At 34.2% G+C, this 21,012-nt stretch overlaps 1 protein-coding gene across 4 annotated transcripts in view; it reads right to left on the bottom strand.

The window, feature by feature from the left end:
• Positions 1-21,012, bottom strand: part of grid2 (glutamate receptor, ionotropic, delta 2) — a 537,682-nt gene that overhangs the window by 143,821 nt on the left and 372,849 nt on the right. For all 4 annotated transcript variants that reach the window (XR_003674813.1, XM_028457897.1, XM_028457899.1 and 1 more), the window contains exons 9-10: positions 14,938-15,039; positions 5,259-5,456 (exon numbers count right to left, since the gene is read on the bottom strand). Coding sequence is in view for 3 of the 4 variants with exons in the window: in XM_028457897.1 (XP_028313698.1) it covers positions 5,259-5,456; positions 14,938-15,039 (300 nt within the window). In the remaining variant the exon portion in view is untranslated. The remainder of the gene's footprint in view (positions 1-5,258; positions 5,457-14,937; positions 15,040-21,012) is intronic.

Genomic DNA, 21,012 nt, shown 5'->3' with positions numbered 1-21,012 from the left:
CTCGACAGTTGTTAAAACAACAACACAAATCAAAAGAGAAACTGACAATAATAAAGGTAAATACTGAAAATACATAAGTTAAAAGCTTGGTAGAGGAATGTGGAAGCAGGAGGTTTGTAGCTTTAATACTGTTTGGTTTTACTAAAGTGCTCAGATATGAGCATCATTCCCGGTTGAGTCTGAATTCCTGCCGCTGGAGACCCAGGTGGTCAGTCTATTCATCAACCAGGGGTCACCTGTGTGGAAGCAAGAGCACTGGCCTTGATTCCATACTGCTGCTGAGCTGCTTCCATCAGTTTTTAAAAGTGTTCGAATCGGCCGAAAGCGACATCAGCGGAAAAACCTTGAAACCTCCTGGAGTCTGAATATGTGTAATATTAATAATATAAACATTATTAAAACTCTAACGATCTCTGGAATAACATTACAAACACTGTTTGGTTGGAAATATCAACAGAGTGAACGAGCTTGTTTACCTTTATATCGCTCTCGACCTTTGACCCCGCCCCCTAGATCGCGCATGCGCAGTTCCAGAGTGTGAAAAAGCTTATTAGCGTAGCCAGGATTAGTGCACAGAGATATTTTTAAAGGGAGTTTTATTTGATTTATTTGTTGTGAAATTGAAAATAGAGAATACAGTTTTTTTTTACTTGAAAAATAATAATAATTAAGAATGTAATTTTACTCATTATTATTATATTATTATTATTATCATCAATTTAGACATTTTAGGCAACCCCCCACTCACAAACATATGCACAAACCAACACTCACGCGGGCACACACCAATATTCTTGCGAGCACACACTAACTCTGCCCACACACAAACACATGCAGACACAAACATACGCACAAACAAACATATGAGCGCACACATCAACACTCTTGCGCGCGCACACACAAACACTTGTGCACACACAATCAATCGCGTACGCACACCAACTCTTGTGCGCACACACACAAACACACAGACAAACATACGTGCGCACGCACAAACAGTTGCGCACAAAAAAGCACAGACAAACATACGCGCACACACCAACACAAACATACGCGTGCATACAAACACAAACATACGCGCGCACACAAACACAAACATACGCGCACACACCAACACAAACATACGCGCACACACCAACACAAACATACGCGCACACACCAACACAAACATACGCGCACACACCAACACAAACATACGCGCGCACACAAACACAAACATACGCGCGCACACAAACACAAACATACGCTCGCACACAAACACAAACATACGCTCGCACACAAACACAAACATACGCTCACACACAAAAACATACGCTCTCGCACACACAAACACAAACATACGCTCGCACACACACAAACACAAACATACGCTCGCACACACACAAACATACGCTCCCACACACACAAACATACGCTCCCACACACACAAACATACGCTCCCACACAAACATACGCTCGCACACAAACACAAACATAAGCTCGCGCACACACAAACATACGCTCGCGCACACACAAACATACGCTCGCACACAAACATACACTTCTACACAAACATACACTTGTACACAAACATACACTTGTACACAAACATACGTTCGCGCGCGCACAAACAAACATACGCTCGCACACACCAACATATGCTCGCACACAAACACAAACATACGCGCACACAAACACAAACATAAGCTCGCGCACACACACAAACACAAACCTACGCTCGAACACAAACAAACACAAACATATGCTCGCACACACACAAACATATGCAAATACATCAACACAAACATACGCTCGCACACACAAACATATGCTCGCTCGCTCGCGCACACAAACACAAACATCTGCTCGCTCGCACACACACAAGCATACGCTCGCTCGCACACACAAACACAAACATACGCGCACGCACACAAATCCACATTTTAATTGAAGTCTCTACTGCTTTAATGTTTTTATTGTTGATTTTTTTTTTCACCCTAATACTTCCTAAATGTTTCCCTTTAAATCATGTGACGCACATTAAACTGCCGTGTGTGGAATGTGTTACACAAACACATTTTTCGTTGCCTTGGCTAAAATAAAAATGCAACGTTAATTCACCATTGGCAAAGTAATCAGCTAATTTCACAGTTGAGTGAGGCAAGAAAATGCTTAAGCTGCAGAATATGTGACTTCAGACTCTATTAGAGGAATATTAGAAAGTCTACAGTATGCATGCTGATTGAGATAAATAAATGTGTGTGTGTGTGGTCAAAAGATGGATTGCGATGCTTATGAATGCGGTCAGTGAGTGTGGAGCCTGGCAGGCAGCACTGTGGGAATAATCATCGTGGTGTAATAATAAATGGCTCTTTGCTGCTGACTAATGTGGAAACTAAACTCTCCGCATGTTAATTTCACATAAATAAGTGTCGTGTATTTTTCCTCAAGTTCAAGCAGGAGAATTAAAATCAACAACAAAAAAAGTTTGAAGCTTAAATTCTCGAGGGTTACAGAAGTGCATGTCCTAGATGTCACACTGCTTTAAATTGTAGAGTAGAATTGTTAGTAAAATTATAAACCTGCTTTTCAAAAAGTCCAATAGGAAACAAAAGGATACAAGAATGAAATATAAAATAAAACAAACTTAAACTGAACCAAATGTAAAGACAGACCAATTTCAATGTCTCTGCTGCATTTTTTTTCCTCCATTTTTAAGACATTTTTTTAGGACTTATAAACCCTTTTTACTATTTTTCCACCTTTTAACCTCTTTTCACCATATGTCATGATTAATATTTTTTTGCCAATTTAACCACATTTGCCATTTAGAGTAGAGTAACAGAAGGCAACACACATAAGACACTGAACAATAATGCAATAAATACGACAATACAATAATTGAGGCTATATATGAATTGAAATATACCTGTAAATGGAACACATGAATTAGAAAATAATGTAAAAAGAACAAAAACTATAGATATATATTCTTATCCTATAAGAATATAAGATTAAAAATACATACATATACTGACGGTACAAGGAGAGATGTCCATTATTTGCCAGTTTAAACTAATTAACCAATTGCTCCTACTTTTTAAAGTATTTAAAGTAAATTTTTGCCAATTTATCCACATTCACCATTTGTCATGACCATTATTTTCCAGTTTAAACTAATTGTTCCAATATTGACACTTTAAACCCCTTTTACTACTTTTTCTGTCTGTTTTTATCCACTCTAATTCCACCATTTTTGGTCACTTTGAACCATTTTATCAGTGATTAAAACCAGGATTTCCATCTTTAAGATGACTATAATAATAATAATAAACGTTCCTGGATATCAGTGGATATTATTCAGATGAATAAATAAATGTGGTTATCACAGATTCATAGAACAATGGACCATCATTTTACTGACTTTATGGATGGACCCCAAAAATCTCTCCTTTATTCCCCTTATAGATGGTCCTGTCTCCACATGACTGTTCTTCAATGTTCATGTCTGTGTTCAACCACCTTCAGCTACAGTGGGGGTCCCCGCTCTCTGGGACCTTTATTTTGGAGGGTCCCCGCTCTCTGGGACCTTTATTTTTGGAGGGTCCCCGCTCTCTGGGACCTTTATTTTTGGAGGGTCCCCGCTCTCTGGGACCTTTATTTTTGGAGGGTCCCCGCTCTCTGGGACCTTTATTTTGAGGGGGGCGGCCTGAAAAGGTTGAGAACCACTTTTGTAGACCACATGAGTCGAACTCATCTGAATTCATCCCGTAGGAGAAATTAGAGAAACCATGAATCATGATGTAAATTTCCAACTAATTCAGTTGTATAAATCTCAGTCCCTCCAAATAAACAAAGTCAATGAAACTCTAAAATATTCTCAGTTATCCCACGTTTACATCTTGTGATGGAATTGTTTTAATGCTCATTTTTTCCAAAATCCTGCTATTTTTCTCAAATTTTTCCACAAAATTTGCTCAAATTAAATAAAAGTTGGTCAAATAATCAAGGAAATGTAAATAGAAGATGTCACTTATTATTGGATATTGTCGGTGAGTTCCATACTTTACACAACTGGGATATACTAAGGTTGGAATGATTTGCTTTCTCTGCCAAAGGTCTGTGGCCCACTTTGAGATCAAACCAGTGTTTGGACCCTGAACTAAAATGAGATGACGGCAGAAGTTTTGGGCAAATACAAGAACTCACAGTAAGAATGAAGTAAAAACACTTCTACGCACCAAACTTTACCATTAATGTCAATAATTGAGTGTTTACAGTGGAGATCAGAACAAAGGTTTTTCTCAAGCAAATAATCTCTGATTTATTGATCAATAAATCCTACACGTTGACTAAAAATTCATAATAAAAAAATAATCATCTACAGCAGAATCTTCTTTTTTCTTTTCCAAAGTTTGGTTTTTTTTTTGGTTCAGCCTAAAAACAACAACAGGTTACGATAACAAATTATAATTGCACTGAGAGCCAAACTTTTCAGACTTGATTTGCCAAGTCTGACAAAAATAGAAAAATCTAAATAGCCCAAAGCTAAACGTTGGATACTCGCCAGAACAGTTTGAGAAAGTTTTGAAATGTTCAGATTAGAAAAATCATCAGCTGAGGTGAAGTCATAAACATTATTTCTTATATTCACTACATCTAAACACTGTCATGTAGTTGAACATTGCCAAATACATTATTCTTGTAGGAGTTATTATTTTTGTCATAGAACTCCTCCTAAGCTATTATTGCAGCACTAATGACATGTACTGTATATGATCTCATAGGAACAATAATGTGCAGTCGACCTCTTTCGGAGCCAGAATGTCAAAGTCAAGTGTAAAAAACCAACATTTTCAATATTTATTGTACAAGTTTGATCCTTACATTTATGAAAAGCTCATCTCAGGTAAAGTATTTTATTATTATACCAGTAAATAGATTGGAAGGGGTCAAAAGTCATGAAGTCACAAAAAAAACAAAACAAAACTTTTTCTCTATAACTTGGCCACAAATTCAGACACAATGCTCAGTCTGGTACCATTGAACAACATTTCCTTTCAATGTGTGACCTTAACTTTTGCTCAAGGTCATATTTAAGATCAAGGTCAGTTTTCTGTTTTTTCTGCATTATTACTTTCAATTAAATTAGTAAAAAAAAACAAACTTGTCAACAAATCCAGATACAGTTTGTCATTTACGCCATTTTTTTTCAATTGTCAAATACATATTTGCCTTGCTAATGCATGTCTTGCCTAGTTATTTAGACTTCCTCTCACCTTAAAGACCAGTTCTCCCATCAGGCCGTTCCATTGGCCGTCCGGCTGCAAACTGCCGTACTTGTGATCCGGAGCGACGTAGATCTCGTACTTGAAGCCGAGGTAATTGGACAGAGCGTCCAGGACGTCGATGGAGAAGCCCTGGTACTTCTTCGGTTTCCCCAGGACGTTCTCGGACACCATTACAAACGGCTCCTCCTGAAGGGCAGAAATCACTCAGTGTCAGTCACACGGTGGGTCAATGAAGTGGTCGTTCAAGCATTAAATCAGCCATTACTCAAATGGTCATTACAGAGCAACACATGCTTGTTGTTGGTGTCAGTGAGAGGTGGGTGGTGGAAGAGGAGATGGAGGAGCTTCTCAGCATTTAAACAAAGACAATCACTCAGACAGGATCGCTTTGTTAAAGAATTTAACATTTTCTACACGAGATGAAGTTTGAGACATTTAATTGAAATAATTTATTGGAATTAACCAGAAATTGGGAGTAATTTTCAGATAACTGATGCGGTATTTTTACAATATAATTTTACAACTATACAGTCTCCTCCAAAAGTATTGGAACGGGAAGGTCAGTTCCTTTGTTTACATTGTTTACTGAAGATATTTGGGTTTCAGATCAAAACATGAATATGATACAAAATTTCAGAATTCCAGCTTTTATTTCATGGTATTTACATCTAGACGTGTTAAACAACTCAGGACAGAACACCTGTTTGACCCCGCCCACTTTTCAAGTTAGCTTCATTCAAATAAATAATTACTATAAAATTATTGTCATATTTTCTAACAATATTTTTACATGCCTTTGCCGCACTAGTTTGTTGCAAAAAATAAAAACAACATTTTAATGTAATAGTATGTACTTTTAAACAGAAACCACAACAAAATCATAAAAACATGACAGAAATTAACCTAGTTTGTTGCAAAAGAAAAAACATTTAAATGTAACTTATTCGTTTTAAACAGGTATCCCTTAGTCGATTGTACCTGCATTTAAAAAAAAAAATAACAATACATTAAATACATCCACACATTTATGTTTGAATATGATACAAATATTTAAAATTATTCTCAATTCACAGTTGATTTCAATCTATTAATTTTCATTGAAAGTTTTTATTTTTTAATAATCCCAAAATTTCCCTAATTTTTCCCACCACGTTGCAGCCGTAGATTGTTGCAAAAAATAAATAAATAAATGTAATATGTACTTTTAAACAGGAACAACAACAAAATCATATACATGAAGATAGAAATATACAAAATCAACTCCAAAAATACACAAAACAACAAAAACACAACATAAATGTACAAAAATTACTTCAAAAACTACAACATTTGTAAAGCCATTTTTTCACGCCTTTACAGTCTTAGTTTGTTGGGAAAAAAATAAACAAAAACAACAACACTTGAATGTAGTAGTATTTACTTTTATTAAAAATAGTGGTAATAAAAGTAATTGTCTTTTTGAAGGGAAAATGTTACAAATATATATATAAAAAAATGTAACCAAATGTATTTCATTCATTTATTCATAGATTTACACATCAGCAGAAAAACACAGTCATCATATATTACAGGGCAAACAATGTTGAGTGAATTTAATTGTGAAAAATCACTAAGGACAAGATGCATGTCAGCAGTTTATGCTTTTAAACACAGACGAGATGCACAAAGCACTTGTTTTAGTGATTTTTTTTCTGTGACATAAAAAATGTTAAAGTTATTATTGAGGTGAATGTAAAGATAATTTGACAAACTAATTTATTATCGTTTAAAGTAAGTAAACCACAAGCTAATGGAAAAACTTTCCTGGGATATAGAACGTGTTTTATTTATTTATTTATATTTTAAAGCTTGAATAAAACTTCATGTGGTGACTTTAGTATTCAATGAGGGTTGTGTTTAGGGGCGTACTTTAGCTCCGCCTACTTTAACCTCCGTCCATTATTAAATCCTTATTGATGAGTGAAATGTTTCAGGCCAATGTGTCGAGCAGATTTATGAGAGGCTGCATGATATTGACTGGATACAGGCAGAACATTAGGCACACACACACACGCACGCACACACACACACACACACTAAGCATTAACTCAATGCTTTCTAATCCTAGAGCTGCTGCAGTTCAATAAGCTATTAGGCAGTGAGTGGACATGCATGCCAAATCCTTCTTTCTCTACAAGAATCCATCAATCAAGGCAGAACCCCCCCCCCACACACACGCACGCACGCACGCACACACACACACACACACACACACACACACACACACACACACACACACACACACACACACACACACACACACACACACACACACACACACACACACACACACACACACACACACACACACACACACACACACACACACACACACACACACACACACACACACACACACACACTGAGTAAAGCCTCAAGTGGCGCTGATTGCTTGTCTATTAGGGTACTTTGTGTCTTTATGAATAAACAGGGAAGAGGAAACAGAATAATGTTCACAGTGGAGGAATGTCAGGATTTAAAAGACACAATGTGAAGAAAATCGTCACAAAGCTTAAATTCACTCACAGAAAACGTTCTCTGAAATGACGTCATGCTCTGTTGTTAAAGTGAAGTGTTTGATACTAGTTTACTGTAACTGCACGACAACAAAGTCACACAAAAGTATACGTTTGAGTCCTGCCTGAGCACGGATTACACAAACATTAGTCCAAAAAGCCCAAAACTGTCTCTGAAAATACAGAATGACAGAAATACACAAAAACAACTCCAAAAATACATAAAACAACAACAAAAATCATACAACATGGCACATACATACACAAAATGCTTCAAAAACAAACAAAAAAAAGTCATGCAACATAACAGAAATACACAAAAATTAAAACAAAATGGCAAAAAAAGACAAAATTAAAACAAACACGGAAAAAAAAAACAAAAATGTAGAACATTAAAAATACACCAAATGACAGGAAAAACACAACAACAGAAATACACAAAAATGACAACATAAAATCACAAAAAAATAAATAAATGAAAGCAAAAACGCACAAATGTAGGACATCAAAAGTACACAAAATGAGAGTAAAATACACAAAATGACCTAAAATGTACAAAATAAGAATAAATATACATATATATATATATATATATATATATACTGTATATAAATATAAATGGTGACAAAAATCCCAAATTCTTGTTTCTGTTCTGTGTTAATTTTATGATTTTGACGTGAATATTGATAAAGTGAAGCTTAGATCATAAATTCATATATTTAAAAACCTCCAGCTTTACAAAAAGGAAAATTCAAAAACTTAAGGAAGACTTAACAACTTACAACTGTTACTTGTTTTATGGTAATGGATGAATGATTAAAACTTAATATTGAAAACATCATTTAATTTTATTTGTTACCTTCTTTTTCTTGTTATACCTAAAGAAGCTCCTCCCCTTATCATCAGTGACTTCTGCACTTTCAAAATAAAATCCTGCATTTTACAACTCAGCCACATGGAATTAGAAAACTATTACATTTGATTATTTTCACCTCATGTGTTGCGATATAAAAGAAAAAATAGAAGTTAACAGAAGTTAAAGGAAGTGAACAAAGTTAAAAACAAAGTTAATTCTCTAAAACTTTCCAAACAGATTTTCTAAACGTTATTCAGCCCAATCAAAGGGATTTAACTAATCAATTGTTTCCTGGCTACATTATGCATTACTGATTGTTATAATTATTAATTACTGTGATTGTAGTTGAGTTTGGTAGAAACCTGAATGCAATGTTTGCACTTTGAAACCCACTGAATTTTACACAAAAACAGGCTTCACGATATCATTTTGTGATTAAAATAATTGATGTCTTTGTTGGGAGGAAAAAAAAAATAAAAAATGCTTTTTCATTTGAATGCATCATTAACTTTTCCCTCTTCAATTTACTTGCCATGTTTTTCCAATAATTGTTCAGCTCGTGCAATTGATTGCTTTCTAATTGGCAATGCCAGAGGCTGCGGAGTTTCACAATAAAACACACACACAAAAAACACAAAGAGGTACACGGCGTGCGGTAAATCTCGTGGCTGAACAAATATGGGCGTAAAGTAGCAGAGTTGGTTTTTAATTATTTATTTATGAAGGACGAGAATCAACAAAAAGGACAAATGCAAGTCGTCTCCACGTCGCGTCTGAAAGTCAAGAAAGATTTTCAAATGAGCTAATTTTACACCGAGAAAAACACACGCAGATGTTAGAGACTGATGTAACTTCAAATATATTCAATTACTGTCTGAAAACACCAAAATACTTCCTGTAACATCATAAGACAAAGTCCCATTTAAGGGCACTTGTAGTGGAATATATATATATATATATATATATATAGATATTAGTGTCATTCCATGCAGAGCTGAAAGTGATGGATTTACTTTTTTGAATATATTTCTAAATCAATCATTTTATTTGTATAATAACTACATTTTGAAATAAGTAAAATAATTCATTACATTTCAACACCAACCATTACTGAGTAAATGATATATCTTTGTTTTAAAATGATCAACAGACAGTTAAACTACAAAAAAAATCATCACAGCCGACCAATCAGATTAAACGTTGAATCACATCAAAATTCCAGAATGTAAAATACACCGTCTTTTGTCTTAATTTATAATTAAAATCCACTACTTTCCTTTAAATTTCCTTCACTGAACATGTTTATAAATAATACAGAAGATTTATGTTTTTTTTTTTCTCGTGTGTGAATCAATTGCAAAGAGGAAATTATGAAAAAAGGTAAATTTTAGTTTAAACACTAGGTTAAGTTTCATCATTTATTTAACAGACTAAACGTCTAAATATCCACATTTTCCAGATTAAACTATTTACTATATATTTTAGCTTCGAGGCTCAATCGATTCCCTGTCGTCTCATCTAAGATAAAATATCAGTTTGTGAAGCTGATCTATTCTAAAATACACATCATCAGCCTGTGTCTACATCACACTGTTTACAGCACGGTTGCTCAAATGGGGGTACGTGTACCCCTAGGGGTACGCAATGGCACTACGGGGGGTACTTGAGAGAGAGAGAGAGAGAGGGGGGGGGGGGGGGGATTATCAAATGAAAGCATTAAAAATATGTGTTTTTTATAATGTTAATGTTTAGTTTAAAATTATAATCACACAAAATATTAGCTACAAGTCACAATACGACAACAAAAACACAAAACAAGAGAAAAATCATTTGAATAATAAAAATACCAAACAAACAACAAAAAATACACAGAATGACACCAACATGCGCACGCACACACACACACACACACATATGTACTGACTGAAACAGGACTGAATCATAACAACCACTAGAGCAGATATGTTCTCGTCACATTTACAGACCTTAGAGTCACTGTTAGCTTAACCAATAAACGGAAAGAGATTGACGACTTTTATAATAAGTGCTGACTAGGCACTGGAAGTGAGGTCCAAGGCCAAGACAGGATGACTTGATAATAATGTATCATGTTTTTCTGCAGTCAGTGTCTTCTCCTCGTCCTTCTCTCTCTGCTCTGTTTCAGGTGAAGCTGATGATGTCACTTCCTGATCTGTGGTTCACGGCTCAACTAGTCTGAGACACTCTGATGTTCTATCTCTCTATCCTGTTCTGTTGGTCCTTCTGTCTACTAACCACAACCAGTCCACGCAGATGGCTGCCACCTCTGAATCTGGTTCTAACAGAGATTTCTTCCTGTTTGATAAGTCTTATTGAAATGACATTTGTTTTAATAAAATAAAAATTGATTGCCTGACGAAATACTGTTTCTTTCCACTTATTTACAAAATGAAATTCTTTAAAATATGTTATCACTCATTCATTCCATATTTATGATTTATAGATGTTTTTAAACAGAATTCTGAGCAAAATGTCTGTCGGACATAAAGGGGACTTGAGCCAAAAAAGTTTGAGAATCACTGGTTTACAGCATGAAATAACACACTGTGTGTGTGTGTGTCTGTGTGTGTGTGTGTGTGTGTGTGTGTGTGTGTGTGTGTGTGTGTGTGTGTGTGCGTGGGATGGGATCATCTTTACATCAATCAAAGATGATCTCATATATAGTTTTCATCTTCCTCATTATTCTCTCACTCTTTGCTTCCAGCATTAATTCCACAGACATTCATTTATTTTTGCTTAATTTGAAATGGACAAAAGAGCCAAACTCTTATTATTGTTTGAGTGTTTCTGAAGTTTTAAACATAGTAGCAACACATTAACCCTTGTGCACTTACAGTACATACATAAATGTATGTAAATAAATGTACATACACTTTTGTGTACACCTTGTGTAATAAAAATGTACTACATTATTATTACACATCAGATCTTTTCAACTACTTCAGACCTATCCACAGATATACAGTACAATTTATTATAATTTTCAAACTTTTTTTATGCACTTATGAGAACCCCTGATTTTTTTAAACAGCAAAAACACTAAATATGCAATATTTCGCAAAATAAGATGCAAAGTGTCATATTTTTGATGAGGATATCACAGCCGTGACCATGTCAATAATTGATAGCGTAATTGATTTCAATGCATTATTATTCATGGCATAAGAAATGTTTTAAAGAAAGAATTACACAAACGGTCCGTTTCATAAAAGTGCAATAAAATGTACACCATGAATATAATTTTTTAATTCCACTGCATTAGATGTTTGAAACTGTTTTGAACCATCCATAAATATACAATTTATTATAATTTTCAAATGCTTTTTATGTTTGTTTGGACTTTTTATGTTTCATTAGAACCTGATTAAAACACTAAATATGCAGTATTTCCAAAAATAATATAATGTATGTAATATTTGTAATGGAGTAATTACAGCCATGACCATGACAATAATTGATAGCAGAACTGAATGAATCACTTTGAAGGCGACTCTGATGGGAATGATCGTGACTTTCAGGGTGTTTGCAACGGAAAATGTAAATAATAATGCAAAAAAAAAAGAGGAAAAAAAAAAAACTTTAGATCTTCTGAAATATTATTGAAAAGTAATTGTTTCAAATACTAAACTTAAGACTTTAGTTTGAGAAGACTAGTCAATATCTCATTTAATAAACATTTTAAAGTTGCAGAACAACAAAAAGTTATTGTTAGATTTGAATTTACATGTTGGTTTTTCTGTTTTACGATCATAAACAATTATTGATTTGATTTTTAATTATTGCTGATCATTGATTTAACATCAGTCAGCTGCTGAATTATTTGACTTCTCTTTTTTCTTTATTATTATTAGTTTTATTATAATTGGATAGGGGTGTGCATTGAAAAAAATGGTATGAAATACAATTTATTTCTTTTTTTAACTTGTGAGAACACGTACACAGTAACTAACTGTAATTCAAGCATTAATATCAAAAACAAGTGATATATTTATCAAAGTGTCAAAATACATTTTTCAAAAAAGTTTAACTTTTGCTTCTACAACAGATTCTGATCTTAGCTTATTTAATAAATGAATAAATAAAAGTGACCACATACGTTTATCAAAGTGTCAAGTAATAAAAATAAAGCTAATAGTCATAGTTTAACACGATCTGATGGTGTGTTCACTGACACCTATTGACTGAGAGTTTACGTGCTATACTAATGTTAGCACAATTAAATGGGTTTTTCATTAAAAAAGACATATTTACAGAAATACATTTTGACATTTTTTTGGATCGATACAATAATCGTGCTGTGAAATATCGCAATATATTGCCAAATCGATTTTTTACTAACACCCTGACTTTTGAGTTGTGGTTTTTAATCACTTTAATTGCATTAATAAAGGCTGATTTATGTAGAAATGTCTCTTCATCGTATTTATCAGCTCACAACAACGTGACACTTAGTGAAAAACGTGTAATTCATTATCGACAAATATTATAATAATAAAATAAATCTCCTGCTTTCAGGTTCATATCTAAGCTGCTGCTGCCCAAGTTTTAAACAAACATGAATAATGAATTCCTTTCAGCGTAAAGTTTTTCTTCTTTATTTTAAAACCATTTTCCATCTCTGATTAAAGCTGCATAACCTAAAGATAGACTTAATTACAGAGATCCATTTAATAATCCATAGATTCTGAGCTAATCAATAGCACACCTCTGGAGTCCCTGACCCTAATTATGGTTTGATCTCATCAACATTAATTAATCTTTACATTCAGCTCAAAAATAGATCAGACCCAGCGTTCTGGTGGTGATCGATCGTGTAGTGTGGAGTTATATAATGTACACGGACACAACGCTTAAAGAATATATCAGACAATAATGCACACAAAGAAACAATAATAAATCCAATAATATAAAATAAATGAGAAAATCAATCAATGATTAGTGAACTTGTGCTTCCTGTTAAAAGCTGATTTATTCAGTCATCAACACTTTGACCTCCAACTAAAGCCCCGCCCAACAAAGACAAAGTACGAAAATTACACATTTTTGTTTAAATTTGAAGTTCCAAAAAAAAAAAAAAATACAATAGAAAACTTAAAAATGTTAATCCATGTATTTCCATCATTAAAGTGATTCTCCACTGTTTTTACAAGTTTGGCCTAAAATCTTCTAAATGTCTTTATTAGAAAATGTATGTCTGATAAACACATTATTATGCACCATATTTATGTAATTACCTTTTAAAAATAGGACTACTTTATAGTTCTAGAGCCTGTTCCTCCATCTTGAAATCATGTGATTGATGATGTCACACGGCCCCACTGCCTGTAAACATCCCATTGTTTTCTATTGGAGTGCAACATTCAGCCTGATTTATAGATCATTTGGTAGATTTTTAGATAATTTTTCAATCACAATAACAACTTGTGCAGCTTTTAGTTGCTCTAAAAAACCAGGAAAATTTAAAGATGTCGATGGAAACCTCTTTTGTTTACAGAAAGAGGATAAAAACAGTTGTGACCACAGGGGGCGACAGTTCCAATTCTGAGGTTTGGTAGTAGACAATGAAGCAGAGAAGAAGAGCTCTCCTAAGGGGCTTTTATTGTCCCTTAAACAGTGCGCTGACATGCTCTGGTGGCTGAAGTTAGAGTAAATCACAGACAGTTGAAGACACACAAACCCTGAGAAAAGAAGGACCTTTTGGTGGGAGTTTAAATTGTCATTTTGCAAATTGTCACGCTTTACTTCACTTTCAAAAGGCAAATCAGTGAATATGGTCGAAAATAATGTGTTTGTTAGATCTACTAATAAGGATATTTAGAATTGTAATAACAGTGGAGAATCTCTTTAAGTAGAGGATTTAAATCACTCCTGGGATCTTTTCAAATCAATGCAGCAGACGAGACACAGAACTCTACAATTCATTATGATCCTGTTGCTCTAAAATGTAAAAAAATAAATAAAAAATAAGGCAACAAGCCTGATATAAATAGGTTTGTTTGTCCTCTCATCATCCATTATTAATGTTATTTCTGTTGATGGAGGGAACCTGAGATGAGTTCTAGACTCAACCATCACATTGGGTTTATCAGACAGAAGGATGAGGAGAGAACATTAAAACCAATATTATCTAATCTGTGTGTGAAAAAACAGAAATGACACAATACCAGAAACGATAAGCAGGTGTAGATCAAAGCAGTGTTTCAGTTATCGTACTCACCAGCACAGTGACGACTCGCAGCACCACGCCTCTCATGTTATTCTCCAATTTCCTGTCGGTGAGAGTTCCGTTCAAGCCGTGGACGGGATTCCACGTGGCCAGCTGTCATGTGCACACAAAGAACGGTTAGATTCACAGAAACCTCAGGATGGCAAATAGAGCACATGTTCCTGCCTTTCAGTAATAATGGATTGTGTTCACATCACATTATTTATTCATTATGCTTTCTACTAAAGAACTGTTTGCATTTTAAAGATCAGGCTGGCCCGTTTATCCCTCAGAAGAAAAAGGATGGATGGTAGCAGGAAAGGAACGTCAGTGTCTCATATCACACACACCACCACACACTGATACGCACTAAACTGGAAAGGACAATTTGCATTTAAAGCAAACACAAGCAGAGGGAAATGTGAGTGAATATCTTTTTTTAAAGCTTGAAGGAAGTGAAGCCAGTGCTGATCAATTCCCAATCGGAACAATTTCCTATCGTAAATCTTAGTTGAACTTATTCTGATTTGATGATTTTCAATCTTGTTAATATTCCAAATAATGCTTGAATTATTAATTTGATGAAAATAAGACATTGGTGTAGAAGAAACAGTCAATGTATATATAGTTCCCACACGTGAGACACGTGTAAGGTTTCCTTTAAATAGTATGAACTAGTACAGGGGTTCACAACCTTGGGGTCAGGACCCCATGGGGTCGCCAGATACCTTTAAAGAACAATTTGATTCCATTTTGCAAATTTTTCTACAACTCCAACATATTTTAACCTATTTTCATCACTTTTTCTTGCCATATTTTTTTATCATTTTAATGTATTTTTGCATTTCTCCCATTTCTTCACATTTCAATGTCTTTCCTTCACATTTTTTCCACTTTCCAGACATGTTCAGCACTTATAAACCCTTTCTACCACTTTTCCACCTAATGTCACATATGTTGACCCATTATTGTCACTTTTAATCTCTTTTCACCAGATTTCATACTTATTTTTGCCATTTTAACCACTTTCACCATTTGTCATGCCCATTATTTGCCAGTTTAAATCAATTGTTTTTACTTTTTTTTTTGCTATTTTTAAGCCAACATTGACACTTTGAACCTTGATTCGGTCTGTTTTTTCTGACTATAATTTGCAACTTTTAACTTATTTCTGTGATTTTTAAAATACCATTTCACCACCTTTTGAACCACTTTTGGTCACTTTTAACCCATTTTATTTTTGATTAAAATAAAAATCTTATGAACAATGAACTAAAGCAGTTTTTACAGTAAGAATTGTCTGTACGAACAAAATATTAGCTGAGAGCACATGTGTCAAACTCACATTTATTTTGGGGGTCACAGGCTAAAAAGGTTGAGAACCACTCAACTAATCAATAATGACAGTGAATCAGTATTAAAACATAACAGTACTTCATCATTTAAGTGTGGGATAAAAGTTTTTCATATGGAATATTGCAGACAAGTCTTAAAATAACTAATTCTTTCTCACTAATAAGTGAATGACTAATTCCTAACATCACTATCTAAGTCAGGCCATTATTAACTGTCTGGTTTTAAAGCTGGGAGGAGATTAATTGAACATTCAAATGCATTGGATGAAGCCCTGGGCCATTGCAAGTTTATTAAGAGGTGACTGATAATCAATTATAAGGTCCAGTGAATAAAGAGAACTTTGTGAACACGGCTTTTCTTTTTTAGAGAGTCGTTAAAGGTCTGACTAAACGTGATCACATGCAGTACGGGACAGTTACTTAACATAAATATGGAACAGTGTGTGTGTGTGTGTGTGTCAATAGGAATAAACTGCAAAGGACAAAGTCATGAAGGTGAATTACGGAGGCTGATGAGCGAAATTATAAAAGTTGATTTACAGCAGGGCAGTTATTAAAAACCATTTTAGAATCAGAGTGTGTATAATTAATAAATATATAAGCCATAAATTAGCAGCATAGCTCAATGACACTGTGAGTGTTAACAGACATGAAACCTCTGCATCCGACATAAGTCCAGTCCTAGCGCTGGACCTTAGACAACAACAAAACAACTTCTTTAATCAGCATCGAGTATTTTTCCAACATTCTAAATCAGAGTCTAAGGCTGAGTCCTAATATTCACGCCTATCTCCTTTCCTATCCACTTAGTCACAGGGTTAATGAAAGGTGTTAGGAGAGGAGTTAGGAAAAGGCCATCACGTTTGTTTTGACAATCAGACACACTTTCACTAGGTGACGTAATAATCTGACGATGGTGAAAAAACACTTTCCACTCAAATAATCTCATAATTCACAGGTTTGAATGTAAATCAAAGGAAAAGAGGTTACCATGGCTACGAGGAACTAAAGGTAAACTAAAAGAACGTCATATAGAGAATGGTTGATCACCCTCACCTTCTACTCACTAATATTAATTATGTTGAATAAAACATCATGCGGATAAAAATGTCTCTGATCCATTTTTATGTGAGTTATAATGTGATAATATGTCTTACATATCATAAGATATGTGTTTTAGATGATTTAAAGACATATTATTGCATTGTTAACTTACATGACCTCCGTTACCGTGGGTTTCCGTAAACGCTCGGGTGTGCGTGTCCCTTTAAATGTTGTCGCTGCATTGAATTGTGGGTCATCATTATCTCGTCTCCTTTGGTAAAGGATGCATCAGTGTTTCCTAGGCTAAAGGAGGTTATAAAGGAAGCATTGAGACTCCTTTCCTTAGCTTTTAGAGAATTGAAACGCTCCTTATAATGGCCACTACTTAAATACTTCCAGGACTTTTAGGAAAAGTGGATAGGAAATGATATAGGAGGGAATGTTAGGATATTTCTGTGTTACATAAAATCAAAAGTTACTGAGAAGAATGGTTAGCATTGCAGCGTTTCCAAGAATAATGTTCCAGACTGAGACAAATATTTAAACAAAGTGTTTCCAAAAGTAAGACAGAGTTCACACAAAGAAAAACAACTCTAGGTTTTACCGTAAAGACATGAGACAGAAACACACGCGTTTTCTGAAATATAATAGAGTACTTTAAACTTCCACAGGAACGCGAGCAATTGACTGTAATAAAAATAACTCGAGTCTGTCTCGTTCTTACTCAGACTTCACAGTTTTTCTCATTAGTACAAAATAATGAAGACCTATAAATCATGCACAACTGTGTGTACGTATTTAGTGTGTCAGATTAATGTCTGTATATAACAATGTTTACCATGACAAGCATAAGAAGAAAAGTATGCTAACGTGTAAGATGCTAACAGTTAGAATAAAATATTAATTTAAAATGTATTATTGTAGTTTAAGTTTTTCCTGTTTTGAACAATGTGGAAAACTCCTGTTTTAGACAACATACCAAAAACTATAATAATATACGTATAATATTGGTCTTTTTACATTTCTAAAGTGAAATAAGTATCCTTATTTTGCACTGATGATGTTTATTAAAAGTAGGTTATTTAAACAGCCAGGTTTGGGAAAAAAGGGGTTTATGTTGCATATATTAGTATTGGTTAATATTGAAAATTAGAAATTAAACTGAATAACATCTAAGGCAGGTGTCAAAACTTAAGGCCCGGGGGTCAAAATCCAGACCGTAGAGCATTTATTTTGGCCCACAGGTGAAACTAACAATGATGGAGAAAAAAAAACATGAATAATTGTGTAAACCATTAACTAATTTAGTTGTAGATATCTCAGCTCCTCCAAATACACACATTTAATCAAACTCCACAGTATTTCAACAACTTCCTCAAATTATTCCACAAACTGTCCCGAATTTAAATAAAATGTGGTAAAAAAATCAATTTAAGTGAAATTATGACTATTATGTGTTATTATAAGCCATTCATAAACTATACTTAAACGTAGAGTCGTACAAAAAGGCACAATCTTGAAATGCGGTTTTAACAAACACAAAAAATATATAATTAAAATAAAATAATCAATTGTTTTCCATTACGTTAAGTCCTGGAGAATCTTAAAACAAGCCATTGTTGGTCACATTTAAAAGTAAAATTATTTAACATAAATAAAAAACATGGTCATGGAGTAAAACCAGGAAACTCAGAAGCTTTAGTGATTGACAGCCTACAACATGAAAAACATTAAAGCTAGTTAATGCTTAGTTAGTTATTTCTATCATAGATATTACATTTTAGTCAGTGTACTGTATTTACAGCAGATATTAGTTTGGACGATTCCAGTCATCGCCTACGCTTCTGGACGGATAAATTATCTTCGACATGACGAGTGCCGTTTGTATCAGGCTTTTTCTTCCACGCTACTTCCTTACAATAAGCTGACCAATCATGGCAAAGTCTGGTCCAACGTCACTCTTTAGGTTGCCAGTTTGTAATTACAAACAAATGCACAGCAGTACCAGTAACATGGAAGTGGGGTTGCCAGGTTGGGGGCCCTAAGCAGCTGCTTAGTCTGCGTATAGGCTGGGCCGGCCATGATGAAGATCCTGGATCTGTTACTTATTATTTATACGTGGAAGTACAAACTAGGGCACATTAATGTTGAAATTGCTAATTTTTACACCTAAAATATGTGGCCCACACTTAGATATAACTGGTCCGAATTTGGCCCCTGAACTAAAATGAGCTTGATGACGCTGACCTAAGGGTTTAAATCTGATAGCCTGAGCATCAATGACTAAGCAGTTTTTAAAAAGCAGGTGTTTTTTGGTGTGTGGGTGAATCTTTCAAAAATATAAACACTAGTGATGTATTTTTACATGTGATGTGTTTGTATCTCATAAATAATCGGCTCTAAAGAGTGTCTGGAAGTCAAATAATATAAATAAAATGGTCAAAAGTTGTAAATAAAAATGCAAACAGAAGGATTTTGAATTGTTTTGGGAGAATGCGATTCCTGCACAATATGATTAAACACAGAAGGAAAGCAAAGCTTAGCCATTAAATGCCCGACACAAGCAACACATCTACTCTTCTAACAATATGATCAATAACTGCCACAAAGTCACATTTTTTATTTATCTGCATCGACCACAGAGAAAAGTGTCATTTCACTGTCAAGCAACAATTAAATATAGATTCTTTATGAGACACGTTAGAAATGTTTGTGTTGCTTCTTTGACCAGAAATCAATAAACAGAATGTAGATTTTTAACTTGTGTTAATGTCTTAAATCTCTTGGTCATGTGGATCAGATGATGACTAAGGCGTGTCACTTCTGTCGATTACACAGGAAGATAAATTCAGCAGAAAAAATCTGATATGATTAGAATTAAAGTTAGCTTTAACTTAAAAGAAGAATTAAGACTTGGGAGAAACACGTCAATGATCAAAATACAACCATACAGTAATCACTGATGACTTTTAATCACATAAAATCTCCTATTTTTATTTATTTATTTTACCGATAATGCATCATATTACACTGGCCAATGTATTGATACAATACGGAATGAGAGAAAATGACCCTATTCTACAATTAGAAAAAAAAGAATTAGAAGACCCTGAAAAACAACCTAAATAAATCCAATAAAAACACCTATTATATTATATCAAATATTTAAGATGCAAGTTGATTTAATATGACAGTAGTTTTTTTTGTTTTTTTTTGCTGATATTGGGCCAATATCGATAACAATATAAGATCGGGACACCCATAACTCGCAAATTATGCATCGTAAACACGTCTTTCATGTCTAATGTGCATTTTGTTTGATATTACAACTTGACGTTTTTGTAACATTTTAGTTTAGTTTTTTTTTTTTTAACCAAAAGTAAAAAGAAAAGGATTAAATAAAAAAGAAAGAGCCTTTTTAGTTAAATTATATCTGACCATGAACAAGTAAGCAAACAGGAAGTTAAATAGTGTGGATACAGGCAGATAAGATTAATGAAAGAAGGACTAATTAAACTCTTAAAGAGATCCTCCACTGTTTTCACAAATCTCTCCTAAAATCTTTTAAATGTCCTTATTAGTAGATCTATGTCTGATAAAACACATTATGCACCATATTTGTTTTAACTTTTAAAAATAGGACTACTTTACAGTTCTAGAGCCTGTGTTCCTCCATCTTTAAATCATG

Source organism: Gouania willdenowi, chromosome 9, assembly GCF_900634775.1.
Source record: "Gouania willdenowi chromosome 9, fGouWil2.1, whole genome shotgun sequence".
NCBI lineage: Eukaryota > Metazoa > Chordata > Actinopteri > Blenniiformes > Gobiesocidae > Gouania > Gouania willdenowi.
This window is presented reverse-complemented; position numbering and strand designations above follow the sequence as displayed.